The sequence below is a fragment of the Puntigrus tetrazona genome, chromosome 12 (genome assembly GCF_018831695.1).
Source record: "Puntigrus tetrazona isolate hp1 chromosome 12, ASM1883169v1, whole genome shotgun sequence".
NCBI classification, from domain to species: domain Eukaryota; kingdom Metazoa; phylum Chordata; class Actinopteri; order Cypriniformes; family Cyprinidae; genus Puntigrus; species Puntigrus tetrazona.
This window is the reverse complement of record NC_056710.1, coordinates 11,718,771-11,741,663: the sequence shown is the minus strand read 5'-3', so window position 1 is coordinate 11,741,663 and position 22,893 is coordinate 11,718,771. Positions and strand designations below refer to the sequence as shown.

The 22,893-nt window shown below is 39.1% G+C and overlaps 1 protein-coding gene across 2 annotated transcripts in view; it reads left to right on the top strand.

Annotated features, from left to right (window-relative positions):
* The window catches only part of zeb1b (zinc finger E-box binding homeobox 1b), a 56,173-nt gene that overhangs the window by 298 nt on the left and 32,982 nt on the right, over nt 1-22,893 (top strand). The window contains exon 1 of one of the 2 annotated variants that reach the window (XM_043253556.1): nt 1,108-1,673. The exons of the other annotated variant lie outside the window; for it this stretch is intronic. Coding sequence (XP_043109491.1) covers nt 1,658-1,673 — 16 coding nt within the window. The 5' untranslated portion in view covers nt 1,108-1,657. Of the gene's footprint in view, nt 1-1,107; nt 1,674-22,893 lie in introns of those variants that run through there. 2 annotated transcript variants of the gene reach the window in all.

Here is a 22,893-nt window from a genome sequence, read left to right as displayed (position 1 = left end):
CTCTCACCGCCTAGCGGTGCACAGCGCGAGCGCGGACCGTTATACGCAGCCAGTCCCATACAAGTGACTCTCGCTTTTGTTTCCCCCTTTTATTCCCCTTCGCCCCGAGTTCAATTCATAAAGCTTTTGGTTTTGAAAAAAATCCGTTCTGTTCGAACCTGTTACTCGTCACCGTTAGATTTTCCTCTTTCGATCCGAGCGGATTGAAACTTATTTTCTTGCTCTAAATGTACCTGTTTGGTCCGATGCGGCTGATTTGGTTTCGCGTGAATCGGTTTGAGCGATTGAAGCGGTGGAAATGCTTTCATAGATGCGTGTTTGGGAATAGAGCGGCGGCTTGAGGGGATTTTATTTTATTTTCGTTAACGACAAACTTTGATATATCTGCAATGGGCTGTTCCGCGGTCTGCGTGGTAGCAGGTAGCTAGCGAGCTAACAGAATCCTAAGAATAACCCCTGATAGCAGTACGAATGTAAACGTTTTAGAGTAATATTTGTGTCGCTTTAAATCCCCGATGTGACAGTTTGGCTTGTTTTACTATCTGCAAGGCGCACTTTTATCATGTAGCTCATAAGAAACTGATAACAGCAGCACGCTGCTCTCTCTGTGTTGCTGCTGCATTGGAAAACAGGGGCATGTATGCGGTTCGCGGTGATATTTGACAGGAAAGTTTCTTCTTGAACTCCGATCGAAGTTTACAAAGCAAAAAAATAAGGGTGTGTTTATGTAACAGTCCTGCCAGTCTAGGCGTCCCCGCGGGATCGGGCTCTCGGAGTGCTCTGGAGCACGATGCCAGTTAAAGCAACCTGTTTGTGCAGCCAGCCTGCCACATTTCTAGTTGGGTGGTAACGCCGAAGAGAAAAGGAAAGGAATCTGAAGGGCTGTCTGCTGCTAGAACAACTGCTGCAGCCTATATAAGGAATGCGTATACATCCCGAGCAGAGCAGAGAATCCTGATAAATCGCGCTGCTGCAGCTGGACTTACTGCACTGACAGTTTATTTGTTTGGGGACTTTATGCATCCGATTTGTAATGCGCGTAACTGTTTAGGTCTGGGGGGGGGTTCGTGTCGCGATTTGTTCTTTTGCGTTCTAACGATTTATCCGGCGAGCGGCGTCCAGAGGTGTAGGTGCGAGCCTGGGTAATTCTACCAAGGAAATCGATGGCGAAAAACGCGAGGCGTGTTTTATTTCTCGCTTGCGCGCGCGATATAGGGAATATAAACTTGAAAACACTTTATAAACATCTGTATTCGTCCAAACTCGGTCTTTTTTTAGATTTAAAGCGCGCCGTTTTTCGTTTCGTCTGCTCGTCTGTTGTGTTAAGTGTCTTTTTTGTGATGAGATGAGTGAAGAAAGACACTTTTCCTCAGGCTGACGCCATGCGCGCGCCATGTAGCGGATCTCTTAGCGCGCGCGCGTGTGTGTGTGTGAGTGTGTGTGTGAGCGACCTGTAAATATGTGCTTACCTGATCGGAGGGGAGGACAAAAATGTCACTTAGGTTTTTCGTAAATGCCATGTGAGCATCTCGTTCTTGTTTTTTTTTTTGCTACCTGAACTTGCTGACAAGGAAGGAGTCTTTCTTTTTTCTCTTTTCTGAGATACATTGTCTCATTTTGAAAGCAGACGGGAGGCGTTTCTCGTGCGTTGCAGCAAATGTCAACTTGTGCAGGTATAAAAAAGATGTATGTGTAGTGTTTTTCGCATGCCTTCTCACTCTCAGCTGCTGTTGTCGTTTGTTTTTAACTGCAGGAGGGATGGGTGCCTGTTATCTCTCGGCTTTCTTTAGCGCTTACTCTTAAAAGCATCGCTACAGTGCAAAGAGCATCCTTGGTACTTATAGGTGCCGGAGCATCGCTCGTAATCTTTTTTTTTCCCCCATGCGGTAAAAGCATAGGCGTGTTCTGAAATTGTTTCGAAACCTGCAATGATTTTACACCGTGCGGCTTGAGGGTCATCGCGCAGCGCTTTTCCGCGGTGTTGGGTTAATATAAGTGCTTTGTCATAGGGCGTTTGGCACTGCTCACCGCACTGCAGGTATCCGAACGCGGAGACCTACCTGAGCGGTGCAACGGCACCTGCTTATGCCCATTTTATCATGTGAACGCCTTCAGATGTAGCTTTGATGATACGTTACGTCATTTAATTTTAGACTCAGTCCTTCTGTGTTAAATAAAGCTTGTTTTCTCGTTGCATTCATTAATTGCGCTTTCATTTAAGTTTGCACTTCTATGCTTTATGCGTCCTGGCCGTTCCTTATTTGAAGTCACGAGCTGACCTAGGAGCGCTCCCGGTGCGTGATGAACGTTCCTTGCGTCATTAGCATACGCCCCTCCCCCTCCGCTCCGCCGTGAGGAGTGTTGATCAGACCGTGTATAATTGGAATGTGGCCGCCTGAGTGCTTCACCGTTTGGTGTAAAGGCCAACAGTAAATGTTCACTGGAGGCAAACTGTCTTCTAGATGGATTCACCTTGTGTTTACCAGACGTACCTTCACTTTAATTACCATAATCAAGACGAATGGAATGTTTTTCATTTCAACTCACTAATTTTAGAACTATTTTGCATCAGCCACAGATGGATTAAACGCTATAAAGCATCTTGTAAAGTTCTGCGACGTAAACGGTACTAAACTGTTTGTTCATAACATCTTCAGCTCTAATTATAATTCACGCAGCCTTCGCCGACTTAACAATCACATGTAATTAAAATCTCCCCCTTAGGTCTTCTATGATTGTGGCTTTTATCAGAAGGCCTAATTGTTGGCATTGCTGCCGTGATAAAACACGCATGAAGCGACAACGCAACAATGAGACGGTAACACATAAATGTATACTGTAAAATGCAAAAGCAAAGAAAAGTAGCTGTGATTAGAAACATTAATGCTTACCAAAAGTTGTAAGCTTTTTCTCTGTCGTGTTGGAAGCAACACAACACTGTAAAGTTCCCATTTTGCATTCGTACGAAAGCTCATACAGGCAACATTATTTGCTTAAGAACGGTATTTTTTATGATGTTCTCAACTGGTCGCATGACTTGCATTTATGGATTAGTGCGAGTTATTTTCTTTTTAAATAAATAAAATGTTCTTGACTCTCACTTATGAATCATATCGCATAGCCTACCTTAATTTGGAGCGTTGGTAAAGGTTACAGTGGTTTCTACACAGTGGCTGAGGGGGAAGGTAAAGTTTATTTTCCTAGTGATGAAGCTTTTACCAGACACTTTGAGCATGTGACAGCAGCACTTCACCATCAGGTGAAAAATCTGTGACTTGCCTGTTGCTGTGACTAAAGGCTGGGTGTTAACCCCCGAGATGAGCTGTTGGGCAGGTGAAGAATGTTTTACAAGCTAGAGAATTCATTAGTTCTCTCGATTTATCCTGTAGACCTGACTGAATGGAATACCATGAAAATAAAATATGCTTAATTCTATAGAAATACAAAAAAATATCATCATTGAAAGCCTGTAGTTAGTTGAACTGAGTAAACTAAGTCCAGGAAACAACCCACAGATTTGGACTCTCTGTCTTGGATTGGAATGCTAAATAGTCAACAGTTTTTCAGAGTATTTAAAGCTGTCTCAGGTGAAGTTATCTGCAGAATGTGAGGAAGGTGAACTGTGTCTAAACATCTTGAAAGCTGTGTGGCTGTGCGGTACAGCCTTAATCAATCTTATTTAAAAACACACCTTGCTTATATCACCAACAGCTCCAAAGGCTGACAGAGAGCATCTCAAGTATGTCACTTCTGAACATACGTATTCCCAAAACACTTCTATTGATAGAGCTAAGAAGATGCTTAAACTGTGTGTCTTTTTTCACCTTTTCGCATGGGACTGTTCTAACGAAGTTCCCAGCCACTTGGGGTTCTCATGGCACGTAACATGAAGGCGATCAGGGGCTTGAGCTGTAAACGTGAAGGTGCTAATAGTCCGCAAGACGACAGGTGTTGTTCACAGGGCAGCTCTCCTTCTGTCCCTTCCTCCTTTGGCTCTCTCCGAGAGTACTGGAGGGCAATTTGAAACCTCCCAGTTTGGGAATAGAGGAATGTGGCTGACCGGTATTAGCATGGCTAAGAAAATAAACATGGCAGCGGCTGTTGGGCGTACTGTGCTTTGTAGTGGCTTTCTAAAATGGAGGTTACGTTTCAAAAGAACCTTGGCCAGGCTGTATTTTTATTCTGAGACATTTTAGGGGATGGCTTTACACCTCTGAAATGAGCAGAACCCGCAAAGTTTTACCCAACAGCATTTATACAACTACACCCAACGAACGAAGAGAAATATTTAGCTTGTTTACTGTCATTACCTTTGGAGAGCTATGGCCAACGTCAGGCTACTGCCAGCTCTGTGATAAAATGGGTGTAGCGGAATTTATTTGGCTGATAAAACTTTAATTACTGCGCTGGGCTATTTCCACACCCGTAGCAGACTTTCTAGGGGTTTAAAGCAATAAACACACATGCTTGTATTTCTCTTACTCATGCACATTAAGCTGACGCTTTATAGTTAGGAAATTGTGCCGTATTTTTAAAACACGTTTGTTTTTCTGTAGGTGTAGGATGACTGCTTTTCTGCGGGACATGCTGCTAGGGCATTTTAAAAGCCATCTGCTAACATTTAGGGTCTCTCCCTGGTGCGCGAGGTTCAGCAGAGGAGGAAATTTTCATTTATCCATCGTGCTTTCGTTGACTTCCTCCAAAAGTCCATCTGAAATGCTCTCTTCTCTTCTCTTCTCTTCTCTTCTCTTCTCTTCTCTTCTCTTCTCTTCTCTTCTCTTCTCTTCTCTTCTCTTCTCTTCTCTTCTCTTCTCTTCCCTCCTCTTTTGACCCTTTCTCTAAGACACAGTAGCAGGGTGATGTTTAGTGACCTCTGCCATGGGCGCCCATGCATTGCCTCAAGTATGACTTCACTTTCCCCCCCTTGTGCCATTGTGAGGCGTCCAGCGTAACAAATTGGCTGTGTGTTAAAGGCCCCAACACACACACACACACACACACGCACACACACAAATACACACTCTGTGAATAGATCTCTAGGTAACAAAGCTCAGAAGCAGCCCTTGTTTTTTCGTCTTACCCCCATTCCCTTTCAGTTTGCCCCCCGTGTGGAGGTCACATGGGGGAGGGATTTGTTGAAGATGGGGGTCAGTGTTTTGGAGGCCTGCTGAGGTGACAGTGAAGGACTGTTGTAAACTGGCAAGATAGCTCCTCTTCTCTCCCTTTCTGTGCTTTGCATAACAAACATGGCTTCCTTCTTGTCAAGGGCCGGTGTGTGAATGTGTTTAAGCACGTGAAAAACACTGTATGTGACTGAGAACTTGTAGGCAGAGCGTGGTGGTGCATTTCTATTTGATTGAGGTCCAGTTTGTGTTTTCTCTTTCCTTGAACACATTTGTTCACTTCTCTTTAGAAGGGTCAGACAAGGAAATTGGCCCTTTTGTTTTGTTGATTAGGTGAATAAAAAGGAAAGAAAGGGAAATGGGACTCAATTATAGGCTATAGTGATAGCCACTCAGGTCACTCATGACAATACACACAAAATAACATGGCATGCACAACTTCACATGTAATGTAACTTACACCATACCCTTCAAAAGTTCGGCATGTATGCATTTTTTTTAAGAAAGATATGTTCTCCAAGGCTGCATAAATATGAAAAAAACACAGTAATATTCTAAAGTATTATTACAAATTATATTTATAATTTATAATGATTTTATTTGATTATATTTTAAAATACAGTTTACTTTTGTGATGGCAAAGCTACATTTTCCACAGCCATTATTTCCAGTTTCAGTGCTGCTTAATCTTTTACTAATCTTTACTTTTTTCTGGATTCACTGATAAACTGAAAGTTTTAAAATACCAGCATTTATTAAAAATAGAAACATTTTGTAAAATTATTAATGTTTACAAAAATTCAGTCACTGAATTTCACTCACTTTTGATCAGATTGATGCATCCTTTCTGAAAAAAACTATTAACTTAAATTGATTTCCTGAGTTAAACAGAATTTTCAGTATCACATAATGCAGGATGGGACTTTTTAATTTCAAATTTAAATGTAAAAACCAAGATTTGGTTAGACTGCATGGTTAAATAGATTAACATTATTCAATAATACTTTTTCCCTGCCCATACAGCTATGGTTACTCAAGCAAAAGTTTAGTTTCAGAGGTTGAAAAGGTTTTTGTTTTTTAACAACAAAACAAATCTTTATTATATTGTACATTGGTGAATAATTTTCTTACTCACTATGGATATTTATAGTAAATAGTTTGACACAATCAGTATTGTTAAAAGCGCTATATAAATAAAAGTGATTGATTGAAATTGTTTAAAAAACGTAATTTTAACTTAACTTTAATTTTGTCTAAGAATTCTTAATGGAATCATCCTCCATCCCCTAAAGACCTGAAATCTGTGCACGGTTCATTTCAGGTGCTCCTTGGTTCCTGCAGGCCCTGTCCAAATTTGGCTCTCAGCAAACAGCCTTCCAAACATCTCTGTGCTTTTACAAACGGGGATTAATGATCAGGCCGGTCGCTGGTCCCACGGAAGGAGAGGAAGCATTACTCCTAAAGAAAAACCTTCTCTTTATTTCTGTCTCCCTCATCTCTCCCTCGTTTTCATTCTCCTCAGAAGAGCCCAGGTTTCATGAACCTCCTTTTTAGCCCGGGTGCACGTTTGTACTTTATTGGTTGGTTTGTGTGTGTATTTGTGTGTGTGTGTGTGTGTGTGTGTGTGTGTGTGTGTGCATGCTTAAGTGAGCTATTGTGTTTTAAAGCTTCAGCGAGGGGGAGAAAAGGGGTTTTGCTACCTATGCAGCGGGCCACTATCGGGCATAGAGGGGCTTAGCGGCAGAAGAAAAGGACTATTGAAAGAGTGCAGAGAGGGAGGGAACACTCTTTCTCCTGCTGCCTGTGGGAAACTACTGCCCATGTGGAGACACTCATTTGCATATGACCCATTCTCCTCCGAGAGGAAGATGAGATGTGGAGGAATCCTTGTCTCTCTGCGTGTCAGTGTGTAGGTGGAGCTTTTGTCTCTTGCGATAGAGAGGTGTGATGGAGGAACAAGTGTTAGAGCGAATAGGTGTCAACAGCGCTGGTCTGTGGATTAAAATATCCTAAAGGTGTTTGGAAGGAGAGACACGTACACGCTAGTGGTCAAATACACCTCTCAGTAACACACACTGAGTTCCGCTTTGATACCATACGATGAATTCATATTATACACCACTTTATATATACCCCTCCGTCACCCTGTACCTAAAAGGAAGCTCGTTTGGAGAATTAAGAAAAAAGTAACTAAAAAGTTTTTGTTTACATATTGCATGCGTGCACTGTGTATATTTACTATGTATATATAAATACACACTACAGTATATATATATTAAAAATCATTTTTATATATTGTATAAATATATTGATATATATGCAAATATAACATTATCTTCTTAAATATATACTTGCATGTGTGCATATTTATACATTCATAATAAATATACACCGTATATGTAAATAAAAACTTTCAATTTGTACACTTTATATTATATATTTGTATATGCTGATTTTAATTTAATTTTTAATAGCTGTCCATTCTTGAAACAAACCACATATTTTTTTTTTTTACATTGTTTAACATACAGGATTTTCTCAATGGGAAACTTTATTCATTTACACTATTCTGCAGACAATTTTGCCTTCACGTTATAGTAAAGTAAACCCACACACCAGCACACTTACAGCTCAGCCCTGGAATAGCAACAGCCAGTTAGGATCATTCACAAGTATTGTGCTGTCTGGACACAGCAGCACACATTCCACAATGAGTGTGTGTGTGTGTGTGTGTTTCCTATCAGTCTTATTTTTCTGCTGTATGTCACTGTGTTGTGTTGATCTCAACTAATAGAGTGTGTATGAAATAGATTCTCTGGAGATAAACACTTCTCTGCAGATCTCTTGTCAGCGTGAGTCATATGAACAGGTGTGTGAGGTGTATGACCTCATCTAATACAATCATCTATCTCAACGTGTGTGTGTGTGTGTGTGTGTGTTTGCAGGCATGGTGGGAAGGTCGCTGCCACATCACACAGGAAATTAAGACTTCACCCCCTCCTTCTCCACTCCTTTACTCTTTGGGGATATTATGTTTGTGTGTACACCTGTCCAAAAGACTCCGATCGGAGCCTGACAACTTAAGTGGCTTGCTCTTCAGGGATAGGTCTACGGGTTTGTGTCTATGAACGTGTGCACCTGTTAGGATTTCTTCATTGCACCTGAGAATATGAGCGCTCGTAATTGGCTTGTGTGGGGGGTAATTTTGTGTGTCTGTTGTGCTGATACCTTTATTGTTTTTAATAATACGACTTGGGACATCTCTTAAGGGCTAGGACAGTCATTGGCATCCCTCTCCGTCTCTCTCCGTCTCTCTCCGTCTCTCTCTCTCTCTCTCTCTCTCTCTCTCTGCATGCATCTCCTGGCCTTAATCCTAAAGTTTGCGTTGAACTGTTTACACAATATAGGCCTGCTGGACCTTTCCTGGACTCAAGTTTTCAGTAGATTGTGGTGTAATCTAGCAGTTAAAGATCTTGGCTGGTAACCAAAAGGTTACAAGCTCAAATCCCAGAGGAACGATCCATGAACGAGCACTATTGTGCTCTGGAGCGAGCCACTTAACCTTAGGTTTCTCCAGGAGGATTGCCCCTTTAACCAAACGTGCAATTACAGCGGTTTTCAAAGTTTCTGATGCCAAGGAGGAGCCCTAAATATGATGATCCCCCTGTGAGGGATCACCTCACTAAACATAAATGCAGCTATGTATTTTGATGAATGGAATATTAAATCTAGCAACATTTTTAATTATTTAATTACTGTGGAAACACACCGTAGTCTATGAAAAGAAACATACTTAAATTATTTTTTATGGGGTTGGGGGGTAGTTTAGACTCTCACAGCGACAGGTATGATATCTGTCAGGTTACAGGAATAAAAAAAAAAAAAAGCTGAAGCTTTAACGTGGTGTAATTCTATTTTGTCCTGTTCAGTGTGTAATATGGACACAGCAAAGGATAAGCAATGGAAGTCTTATCACCGCCCAGAGTGTTTTTCTTATCTTCACCCCCTGTGTATAAAAGAACCTCTGCTAAAAAAGAAAAGCTGTATTTTTCATTTCTTTAATCTTACCAGCTTCACGCTCACATCCAATCCCATCATCCCATTATTGCATCTATAATAGGCAACAACCTGCAATATCTTCTCGATTGATCCACGAGGCACGGCAGTCTCTTCGGCACAGAAACAGCTCCTAAAGAGCATCAACACACCTTCAGCCGTCATCGTTCCTTTTTCAACATTTGCAGCCCTGTTGCATCAGAAAGCCAAATTACAGCTAGAAGTAATGCATCCTCATTTAATGCTTTCAGCCCTTATCGCATCAAAACAATGCTAAGAAGATAATGATGAATATGCCGTATACTTTTATCAGCTCGTAGGCTTGCACGGCCTTATGAATACGGCTCTTATGCCGGTGAGCGGCTACACTGATAAGGTGATCTATCAAAGTGATGTATGAAATGTCAGGGATGCTGGGAGGCAGCGTGAGATCTCTGTTCTCTGAGGTTCTAAGGAGCTCTGCAAGGGTTTGATGCGTTATGATTTGAGGGGGTACTCGTCGTAATGCGTCTCTATCCGTGGCCCCCTGGAGATCTGTGTGTTTATGTGTGTGTGTCCTTGTCCATCTGAACTCCCCGGAGAAGAGATTGTATAAGTAGGATGTTAGGTCACACTATGAGTGTGTATTAGTCACGTTGTGAAAGGCTTTCTGCCAGAGCGACCGTCAAGACTGGTAAACATCTAGAAAGATGCGATGGGGAAAAAGTGTAGCCTTTGCAAAAAATAGAAACAAAAAATGCTGAACTGGCCATATATGGGCCATTTTACAGAATTGGTGCAAGTTGCTGTCCCACAACCAAAAAAACATAATAATTATTCAAATCTTAGATTCTTATTAAGATCCTTCTATTATCTATTGAAACCTACAATAATATTAAAAATATTAGTAAGCTTAATATGTATAATTATCATTTATCGGGAACTTTCACTTGTCCCGAATCAGCATATATTGAAGTAATTTTTATAATTGTTTATTAATGTTTTTAAAAGTATATATTTTTCTTATTTCTTAAAAATATTTATTTTAGAAAAATCAGTATAATCAACTTTTTGCCTTTCTCAAAGTGGATTCGAAATACAACAAATCTCATGAATTACACTTTAAGTATTGTTATAAATGTAGTTGTTATAGATTTCCCTCTTTAAATTTTTTTTTTGTAAAATAGCAAAAAATATATTTACAATCTAAATGTAAGAAAAAAATCTTAATTGGTCAATATAACCCTTCTCAAAAATCTGGCTTTGATACAAATATTTCAAAACCTTCTGAAAATACAATATGAGAATCTGCCGCACATTTACTAGAAATGGGTACACAGAAAGAAATGTATGTCTTTTGTATTTTATTAATGCGACATCATTAGCCTGTCATACGTGAGATGCTGTTAGTCCAATTAAAATGTTTCTTAGGGGTCAATCCGATCTGTTAGTGAGCGTTAAACATACCTATGTGAGTGTGTTGCCAGAAAGGCTTGTCATGTGATGATAAATATGTTTAAGCGGTGTTTAGTAAACTGTTTGTTTCTGCTCTCCAGCTCCATATGTTTGCCTCGGGTCCCCACAGGTCTCCTCTGATGTCATCTGTCCATGTGCTAAATGGCATCCCGGGAATTTCTCACCTCCGCTATAGTAATAATTATCCTTGGTTCCCGTGTGAGGGGATGTCATTGCAACATTTCCTTTTAAAACCAGCCTAATGTGAACCAGATTTGGCCCTGTGCTCTCTGTACGTGATCCGGACATCTTTGAAGCGGTGATCGTTCACCTCTGCCGGTGCCAGACTCCCCCACCCCTCCTCTGTCTGTCTGCACCTGGCACCTGATGGTATCAGAGCCTCCCACTGCATGTTACAGCCAATCACAGCGCAAGGAGTGGTATCCCTCCTGTATTTGCAGTACACAGTATTTGGCCTTGCCAAGTTTACCTGATAGTTACCTGATACTGAACTGGGGTTAGACATCAAGAGCAAATAAATGACTTGTGTAATAATACTTCCCCGTGCCTTGATCTGATTGGTGTTTCATTTCTGCAAATATGATGTTAGCAATCTATTTTACATTTATAATACGATGCATTCCTCATGAATTGATTGAATTGAGGCAGAACAGTTCATTGCATTTCTATTGAAGATTACGAGGATTTTGTATTTGGGATAACATAACAATCGTGTGTAGTAAGATCGAAAGTGTGCGTTCAGACAGTAAATAAGGTCTATCTGGATTTCGTTTTGATTTTAAGGATGCGATTTTGGTTTGTTTTAGTGGAATTGAATTCATCCAGCAGATGCTACAGCATTCAGGTGCTAATGTGTTTTTTTGCTAATGTGTGTTAGCTGTGCCGGCAATGATGCTCTCTCTCCAAACTGGCAGATTAAAGTCCACCTGTCCCGATTCAGGTGTTTGCAGTCAAAACAAACGCTGACCTTGCCATGTTCACCTGTGCGCTGTGTTTACCTGGTTACAACACTGACAAGAAGCGATGTCTGAACTTGGGTCCAGATATCGGCAACAAATAGGAAAGTTACTCATCGGTGTATTTTTTCTATGTTTGCTCTTCACGTGAGGCACGTTTATCTCTGTTATCATTTTAGCATTGATTTAAATTTGTTATTAGTAGTGGCAGTGTCAGTAACACCGCCCAGTCCAGCGACCCTGGAGCACAAAACCAGTCAGAAGTAGCACTGGTATATTTATAGCAATAGCCAACAATACATTGTATGGGTCAAAATTATTATTATTTTTTTTTTCTTTTATGCCAAAAATCATATTAGGTAAAGATCATGTTCCATAAAGATATGTAATAAATCTTAGTAGATGTTTTGCAACCTCAGATTCAAGATATTGAAGTAGATAAATATCATCTTATCCTAACAAACCATGTATCAATGAAAAGCTTATATATTCAGGTTTCTATTGATATATATACCTTATGACGTTGTTCAGGGAAACATGTAGATCAATTCGATAATCCAATTAGGTATCGTAATGAATAGAATCTCTACAGGATTTATGCATTTGGTTAACTTCTAGTTGTATGAATTAACATAACTGATTGATTTATAAAGTAATAATCAACAACAGATTAAAAAAAGATGAATAAATGTAGTAAACAATCTTATTCGTTCAGTTTATAATATCTGTTGAATTAATGAACTGTAATACATTTAACCTTATTGCAAAATGTTTCTTAGTTTTATTGTTTTCCAATATTCTTGAGCTCAGCTACATGTTTTATACTCAAAAACTCCCTGGGTCCACTTAACATTTTCAGCACACTTTCATAATGTGTTTGAAAACGTTGTTAAACCTTTTTGTTCTCACAATGCTTTCACAGTTCTTCTGCAAGTCCCAGCTTCCCCGAACAAATCCACTACACTTTTTCAATGTCCTTTAATGTTCCCAGCCTCCCTTAACACTTAAATAACATAATCACAGTGCTTTCACAACATTTTCCCTGCTCTTACAGAGTACGGCAGCTGCCGCTCGACTCCCTGTCCAACTACAGCAGGTGCTGCAGGCTCACAGGAATTCCGCTACACGTCTCATAAATAACACCTGACAAAAGAGAGAGAGAGGAGACATGCTACCTTTGATGATTTAGAGTGAAAGACTTCAGCAGACATGGATTCTGAATTACTTTGCTTTAAAATACAGGGGAAAAGAAACAGGTCAGTGAGGCAGAGGAAAGGAACCAGACTCTTAAAATTGCACAAATGGAATGATGCATGAGGGTGTGTCTGCATAGAGAGAGAGAGAAAAAAGATAATGCATGACATTGGCTTCGGCCAGAACCGTAGGCAGCTGTCCTGCTGTCCAGTCGGCCAGTGACTACACAGCAGGGTTTTTGTGTGAGGGCACCTCCAAAGGCTTCCTTGCAAAAGTGTCATGTCGAATGATGAAGATAGCTAAGCGCATATTTAATGATTCAAATTCAATCAGTATTTTAATATAAAAAATTCCATTCATAAATTATGTCGCATCTTTCATGATGGACAAAAACGACATGCATATAGTACTTTTCAGGTTTCGACGCTAAAAAAGCCAATGAGAAAGGTATAAAGCAAGCTGAGATTGAAGATTTCCTGCGGTATTGTATAGTTTCAGGGGATGTCTTGTGTTTAGTCATATTCAGAAATGTCAGAACTCACCTATATGTGAAAGAAATATCTTAGATTCAATTTATCGGTTGCCTCCATGTGTCAGTGAGAAACAGAAAGACAGTATGGGTTCACCTTCAGACTGCATACAGCTATAAAAAAACGGTGTTTTCATAATCTGCCAATTTTGTATTTTATCATGTATCCATTTTTCTTGCTCTCTTAAATCAAGCTTTTAAGCTTGGTATTAACTGAAAGCGTGGAGGTCACAAAAGGTTTTTTTTTTTTTTTTTAATAAAAGACAAATGGATGTGTTTGGTTAATGGATGCAGACGAGAACATGAAAGAGTGCTTGTGAATTCAAATCAAATAGCAGGGAGGGCATTGTTCTTTTCTCTAGGAGTTTATAATTCCATAAAAGAAAACCGGGCGACTGTGTTAATTGCGCTGTTAAAAGCTGCTAACGTCGTCAGGAATGACATTGAATAAGTGTCTCAAAAAGTGGCGGGATAATAATTAAGAAGTGCACATTAATCAGGTTAGATTGGGCATGAATAGACATGTGTAAAGTGATTAATTGAATCATTACTGTGGCCCTCTACCCCTGTTTTGCTTTTCTCAGAGGTTATTTACAAAAGGCTGAAGTTACTGATGCTTGGACGTGGCATATTTTTAGCTAAATGAATCATTTCATCAAGCTGTCTGTAAACTCATCCTTCGCTGATGGTACCAGCTGGAATCGTACTCTGATGGGAATCATTGTTTTTGTTTAAACATGAAAGCGAGAGATAGTGATTGTATTTCACATAGAAATGAGGAATCTGCCATGCATGTCGATTATCATTTTGGGAAATAGTGTTACAATTAAAATAACTGTTTTCTATTTAGGTACATTTTAAAATATCATTTATTCTTGAGATGGCAAAGCTGAGTTTTCAGCAGCCATTATTCCAATCACACGATATAAGTGGATTTAGAGTTTAAGAACAGCATTTATTTAATATAGAGATCCTTTCAAACAATGCAAAAGTCGTTGCTGTCACTTTTGACAATTTTGTTTTATAGAAAGTACAATGCCACATGAAACCTGTGTGTACATTTCTGAGTGATGATGCAAACAAATCAGATTCAGATGGACTCAACTCTTTTTTTAAGATTTAAATGTGAGAAAAGTTCATAGGCCATTGACTATATCTGTTTTATACATACTGTAAATGCATGGTTCAGCCCTAGGACCCAATCATACCCTAGGCGACAAGTCTTTGAGTGACCCCTATCCAGGCCAATGCAAACAAAACCAGGAAGAGACAAAGACAGATTACTTACCCAGGATGCACAGCCCCAAGGTCCTGCCCCTTCACAACAAAACAAAGTAACAAAAAACAACACAAAACAAACAATGAAGTGCATGTAACTTTAGTATAAGTGTGCGATTGCTGCAGACGTGACAGTGGATTTAGACTTTAACACTGCAGAAGTTCAATTATGATTTCGGTATTAATAGAATCAGGCTGTCTTTCTCGCAAACATAGTGGTGAAACGCTCCCGTCATACACTGGATCTCTGTTTCATCCAATTCCTCTCACTAATACCAAAGTCTTGCAACACTGCTTTTGAGGCAACACTGTGTGCATGCCAACGAGCCTCTGTCTCCTTTTGTGCTGTTTTCACTGACTGGCCTTATTCACGCGCTGGGATAAATAAGCCTCATTCATGACCGCTGAAAGCCTGAGTCTGCCCTCGCTGGCACAGACGGCTCCTCTGCATGTTCCTGCCTGGCATCCGCTTGCCCAAGTGGGCACTGCCAATCCAGCCCACCGTCCTGCCGTCCTCATTGTGCTAAAACAATCAGTAAATAAGAAATCTAGCTTCAGTAAAACTTAAAGGGGAAGTTCACCCAAAAATGAGAATTCTGTCATTAATTACTCATCCTCATGTTGTTGCAACCTAATTCCTGACACATTCAGCCCAGAAGGGTAGCCCATTGATATTATAAAGCTATAAGAACACTTTTTGTGTGCAAAGAAAACTAAAATAATTACTTTATGCTTTGTGATAAATCTAACATGGAAGAGAATAAATTGTTGAATAAACTCATTAAAAAGTATTCTCATAACTTGGACAAAAATATTTCTAAATATGTTCTTTTGTGTTCAACGGAAGAAAGAATTTCAGGATTGGAACAACAGTGTTGTGATAAAATTATGACAGAATTGTATGATTTCTATGAGTTATCCGTTTAGGAATTGCTGTCTACACTCTCATTGGTTGCATCACTGTGTATTTGCATAAAGTTGAGTTTTCCTCAACTTTTGTCTCATAACTAATAGTTGCTCGTGTTTATCGAATTACTAATAAAATGAATGACTTCATCTCTTTTTTTGTCACTGCAGATTGCTGTTTTGTTGATTTAGAAGTCTCGTTTACTGTATATCTTCCATTTGACAAGGAAGTCAGTGTCTTCCAGAGTTTAATGTGTGTGTTATCTGAAAAGGAGACGAGAGCACTACTATTAAGCAATGGTTGGACAGGCAGAGGACATTAAGAAAGAGGCCAGAAGAAGAAGAGGAATGAAAGGAAGAGGGCAACAAAAAGGGTGGAGAATGGGAATGCACCCATGAGATAAGCGTGTGAGACTCACATGGTTGGCCTGTGTGTGTGTGTGTGTGTGTGTGTGTGTGTGTGTGTGTGTGTGTGTGTGTGTGTTTGTGTGTCCGTGTGTGGGTGGATGATTTGGTTTGTGCATGCATTCCTAACCTCCACCTGAATGCTGACCTTACTCTGAACTGGACATGCATCTTTTTTTCTCATCAAAAAACCTTGTTTACCCTGCACACCCAACCCACTACTTCACATTTTTTCATAGATATTAATATTTATCCATATTTCTGGCTTAGATGCACTTGGAAAGGGGGATAAGATAAATCTAACTCTGCTGGGACAGCAGGAACAACAGGAAAAGCGCACAACAGAGGACAGGCTGGTTTGATACTGAACGCTGAAGAGAATTTACTGTTTTCTCTTTACCTCCACTTGTCATTTTTGTGGCATCGTGTCTCCTGAGGATCACATTTGCTGACCTTTTTCCACCCACATTTTTGGTCTCGCCATGACTATGTTTACCACCAAAGAGCACTGTCAGAAAGAACAACACATGCTGAAAATTGAACCGCTGGCAATTAAGTTTCACCAAGCTAAAAACCTGATATGTCTGGGATAATGAGAGCGATTAGGAATGCCGTTAGCTGAATTGAAATCTCTGAAGAGTGGTAGAGGAGTCTGGGCTCGTGGTAAGCGGCCCAGGCAGACTGTACTTACCCTTTAATTTAGCCTCTGTGCAGCCAATGTGCCCTCAGCCTGAGCTGTCATTTAGAGCTGAGCCCTCTCTCTGTCCTAATCGAATCAAAGCCTAATAAATCTATTAAATCAAGGAGAATCTCTTTAGCCCTACAGACGCTGGGAATGTCTAGACGTTTATGGCCAGTATGCCATGTTGGACCTTTGGAATTCACAGCCATTCGTTCTCATCTCCTGCTTGATGTGAGCCAATATTGGGTTGTTTCGAGAGATGCCATGCTGATTAACAGAAATGTCCGATCTGTCTAGTGTCACTTTTTTTGTTTTCTCTTTATGTATGTATTTATTTTAGTGCTGTCAAACGATTAATCATTATTAATCCCATCCAGAATAAAGGTTGTATTATATATCTATGTGTACAGTGTATATTTATTATGCATATAAAAATCCAAACACATACAGTATACATTTAGATATTAATGTTTATTTATATATAAAATAAATATATATATTCATATGCAATGTAATATACAACATATTTTATTATATACCTGCATTTGTTTGTGTTTATATATACATAATAAATATACAACTTTTTATTAGACATTTGACAGCACTAATTTATGTATGTATTTTTAATTTATTTATTTTAAATCTATTTTTTTGCTGCAGATTAACAGAAATGGTATAGATAGATATATTTATATATTTACATATATATGATAATTGATTTATTTAGTTTGCATACATATATAGTATGCAACATGTATACTATATATATATATATATATATATATATATATATATATATATATATATATATATATACACACACATATACATACAATACATACTATATGTATACTACTATGTAAAAGTATTTAAGCATTTTATATAACCTTTGACAGTTTTATTAAAAGGCTGATTTGTTATATTGATATTGATTAGCTGCTGAGTAAACTAAGTGTGTGTGTGCACACGCGCGTTTTGCGGCCCTCTCTCCGCATCTCAGTCATGCACCAGGTTGTCCCGTGGAGTCGTGTAGCACTGAAGCATCCCATTTAGAGAGATTAACTTACAACAACACCATGTGTAATGATGATCTTGTGGCCTGGCTGGTTATTAATACGTAAATACGGTGGATTAGTCTGCTCGCAGGCTCGCGCTTGGAGACCAGGATTACGGAAAAGCGCAGGAGTTTTGCTGCATGCCGCTTGCCTCATACACACGCACATGTGCACACAAATACACAGACCACCTGAAGCACCCAGAGAGAGGATGATTAGTTCATGGTTAATCTTCTCTATTGAGGTTGATCTCTGTATGTCTGACGCCACCCCTCCCCCAATTACACTCAAGTACAGCTCGCCAGATAACGTCCAGGTCAGACGCACACACCCACAAACACGCTCGCAGGCTAAGCCTTTACATTAAACGCTGCCCACAGGACAGTTTTAGACCCTGCATTACACACTGGACATTTAAACACCAGATGGATTGAAGGACACTGGGGAAATCTGCATATTTTTTCTGCATTAATAACTGTATGCTTGTTCGAATCAGCCATAGGCTTCCAAACTGGCTCACATCAAAAGCCACGTCTCTCCCGTCACATGGTCTGCACAGGAAACATGATAATAGCTCCAATCATGCTGATTCAATCAGGGCTTCTCCTCGAGCATTCTGGAGCTAAATAGTTCCTTGTTGACTACATACACTCACAACTCTGCAAAAACCACAGAAAACTAGAAACTGAAGCTCTAGGCTAATGTACAAGAAAGATTAGGCAACAGCATTGGAGTCAGTAAAACCGCTCCGTATTTTCTCAGGTGTTCTTTTTAAAGACAGCAGGAAATTAATATTGTTTATGTAGTCAATAATGTCACAACTGAAATTGTGAAATAGTCAATACTTTGTAAATGCAACTTTAATAATATTTTAAATGCCATTCATTCCTCTGATGGCAGAGCTGAATTTAATTGTTTTAACTAGAAAATATGAAACATTTTGCTTTAACTTTCTTGGCTGTGTAAAATATTTTAAAGTAAATCTAGATAAATGTATTTTTATCTTCATTATATGTTTCTATATTTTCTCAACCCATCTGACCAAATGATCCAGTAAAAATCACAACTCATAAAATCCATTCATACCATCTGTACTCCATTATTTCTAGTTGAGTATTCTGTTTCACTTAGTAGTAGGGCACATAATGTACATTAACCATGCTGCAAATGGCATAGCTTTTAAAGGTATTGGTAGAGTAAGTAAGTGATAATGTACAGTCGGTCATTATCACAAAATACCCAATGGTGCAATCAGGACCCCAATGCCAAAGCAGATTCGTTAATATGAACTGAAATGATTTCATTATGCAAAAAGCAAGATCACATAATAGAGACATAAAGCTAGCACAGCAATGAAAGAAATCGGTGCTCAGGGACAATTCTTAATTATTCGGTTTAGCCGCCATTACACAAAAACATTTGGCTTCGATTGACCAATCAGAATCGAGCGAAATCAAAATCTATTGTATTCACCTAATTGTCAGTTGAATTTAGTGAATGCTCTGCGCAGATCGTATTTCAATCTCGTCTCATGGTAACAGATTCACAGGGGCCTTGTGTAACCTGTGGCCGTGACTCTGCTGCTGTGGGTCGGCCGTGCGATTAGTGCAGCTCAATCCATCTATGTTAAGGCCGAAATAGCTCCACATGAAGTAGTAAGCACAACCTCCTGACCCAAAAATGAGGGGCTTAAGAGACCAGCTGTGTGTGTGTGTGCGTGTGTGTGTGTGGAGTGTTCGCCTGGGAGAAAGAGAGCGCATGATTCAAAGGTTAAACCTTTATATGTGTGTGTGTGTGTGGGAGAGATTTGTAAGAGAGGAGAAGAACAGGTAAAAGTGTAGCGATAAACCCTATTTATAAATCCCTCTTCCTTTAGCTTCTATCTCTCCTAATCTCTCTCTCCTGTGTCTTTCCGTTCCCTTCCTTCCTCTCGCTGTGCTTCCTCTCCCTCTGCAAACGTGCATCAACTGCATTTGTGTACCTGAGCGGGGTTTTATCACCTTTTTGTCGCCATCTCGGCTTTGTTATCGTGCACGATTAATGATGTCATTGTAAGAAATAACGCAGACTAACTGCTAACACATTTATCCACCCTATCCCATCATCACAGGGTGTGTCGTCCTGGAAGAGGACACAGGAAACAAGAGCGCAATAGTGCACCAATTAAACAAGCACTCTTCATTTTGTGCGTGTGTGTGTGTGTGTGTGTTTCCATCTACTCAAAATGTACTCATCTCCTCTTTTTTTCATTCACACTCTCACTCACACTCCCACACACTCAGGGCGGCATCACAGACAATCATCGTGTCTGAGGACATGGCACAGGAAATCAGGGTTGTCTTGGAAACGGGGCCTTATTGATTAAGTGGTCATCATCGCTCAGCACATGCAGCTCAGAGGTGGACAGGGTTGTCCAACTGTCTCTCCTCTTTTGTTCTGTCTTTCGTTCTTCATCCATATTTCTTTTCCATTCTTCCTCATCCAAATCCCAGCCAGGTGTTTGTCTCTCCCACTTGGGTAATTGTGATATTTAATTGTTTTGGCTGTTGCCTAGTTTTTAAGATTGATGTTTTGTGTCGATATGGTTTGGTTTTGTGCTCATAAAGTACATATATACAGTATATACAGTGTGTGTGTGTGTATATATATATATATATATATATATATATATATATATATATATATATATATATATATATATATATATATATATATATACACACACACACACACACATTTAAATGCCTCAAAACTAAAACTAATCAAATAACTAAAGAATCATCACTAAAAACTAAATAAAATTACCTATATAGGATGAAAATTATGAAACAAAATCTAAATGAAGAACATGTTTCCTCTATAGTTTGTTTAGTTTTATTTTTTAAATGCGTAAACATAGACTGAAATCAATCTATAGTTCTACTGTAAGAACATTTCTTGTTAGAATATTTTTTGTTAGAAAATTTTAAATATATAAAAATATAGTGACAGACTTAAAACTGAAAGAAATGATATTGATAACTATAATGAAACAAGTTTTCTATAGTTTCAGTTGAGTTCTTCATTGTGTAGGTTTTTTTATTTCATTTGTGAAAGGGTTTCATTTTTGCTCATTAAGAAAAAAAAGAACTTAAATTGGACACTTGTTAAATTAAGAAGTCAAACCTTGAAAATGACTTATATAAGTCAAAAACAGTTGCCTTTTGTTTATTGTGGCAAAGCTAGAGTTAACCCCCCTCTCTCTCTGAAGACATGATTCTACAGTTCCTTATTTGATATGTATCTCTCTTTTTCACTTGTCATGCGCTCATGTTCACTCCCTCTGGTCCTTCCGGCTCAAAGTTTGACTGTCAGATGTCAGATGTTTTGATCTCTATCTTGGAACAGTGAAAAGACTTTAGAATGCATTGGGAATTTACAGTAGGAAATCAGGACAGAACCACTGTCGTTATTGCCGTTGGCTGGCAGTGTAATATTTTGAGTTTAGACAGATTAAGTCAGGGTCCACAAGTCCAAGATCCATTTAGATCCTGAAAGAGCTTTTATGGTTTATATGACTCTAGCTTCAGGCCACAGATGTGTGTGTGTGTGTGTGTGGCTTAGGTTTTGGCCTACAGACCATCCAGGCTTAATAAACACAATAATGTTCTTATAAAAATCTAAAAATGCAGAAAGGTTTGTGTTAAGGTTAGAGGATAGAAAATATAATAAACTCTGTGTAAAAGAACATACATTTTTATCGAAATAGAAGAGTTTAAAACTGAAGTCAATGGAAGTTTGTAATGTTTGTAAGAAATTTAAAGGGATAGTTCACCAAAAATCTATTTAGGTGTGTAGCAGCATCCTTTAAGTCTGAAAATCACATGCATTTATGTAACCTCACTGTGTGTTTGTGTGTGTGTATGTTGTAATAGTGCATCGTCCATCTCCTCTTCTGATGTTCCAGGGGACTGAGATGCTGTGGAATGTAAACACACGAGCTAAATAAACTGCTATCATTGAAAGTAACTGGTGTGTTTGTTCATAAAGAGACGCTGGATATTGCCAAGTTGGCAAGAGTAGATAGTTTCATTTTAAATGTATCTAAATGTATCAGCTGGGAGATCGCAAGCTTCATTGTCTGAACTCCCACCATATTTGCATGAAGTTAAACTTTGTGGCATCCTTCCTGTCACTCGTGTCACCTAAAAATGAATGACATTCAGCTGCACAAGAGTGAACTACCCCTAAAAGAGTGTGCGTCATGTGAAGGGCAACGTCTCTGCAGCACTTGCACAGCTCAACCTTGAATGACCAAATTATTGCAAAATAATCTGATGGAACCCCATGAAAAACTCAAATTAGGTCTAAAATACTTAGCTATCTGATTTAGTGAGAGCGTGGAGCGTTTCCAGATTAATCTTGCTTAAAATTTAAGCTGCCATTTAGTAGTAAAGCGTGAGAATGTTTGGGGAGTGAAAGTGCGCCACTCTTTTGAACAGCTGGGGAACATCACGTCATGGAAAACTCAAAAGAAAAAGCGTATCAGTTCGTAGCAAGTTCAACAGGAAGTTGAGGTCGTTCCTGCCAAGGTCATGACCCAGGAAGTACATTACCTCAGATAAGGGCTGGTGGGAATTCAGGCATTGTGGCAGTGTCACGAGAAGAGAGGATGTGGATAGTATGAACTGTGTGTGTGAGAGGGATTGTCTGAAGGAAAGCTAGGCTAAATAAAGTCAGACATTGGATTCTCTGTTCTCTTATAGCTTAGGCTCAGAAGAGCGGTGCGTGTTCATTGCTTGAAACAACATTTCATGCAAGTTTTCAAACCAAAGAATTTGCCTCAAGTAAAACAGATCATTTAATTTTACACATTAAAATAGCACCTTTCTCTCAAAAATGCGAGACACTTAAACTACCGTTAAAAAGACGGGGGTCGGTAAGAAGTGGTTTTTAGGTGGATTTTCAAGGATGGAGCTTTTTTTACAAAGACAAAAACATTAAAATCAAACTTTTTTAAAAACAAAACAACAATTAGGCTGCTGGTAGTGTCTCTGTTGTTATAGTTGCTAATAGGTATGATTTTTCACCATGTTTAGCAATGAATCTGCAAAGGTAACAGAATACATTGCATGATTCGAAGTTCGTTTTCACGAACAACAAAAGATAATGATCAAAAATCACTATTTTCTAAGATCTGTTTACATGAGATTTAATGTTCTTAGTTTTTTTGTTTACTTGACAAAAGGTGTACTGATACTACTTATTTTGTTTT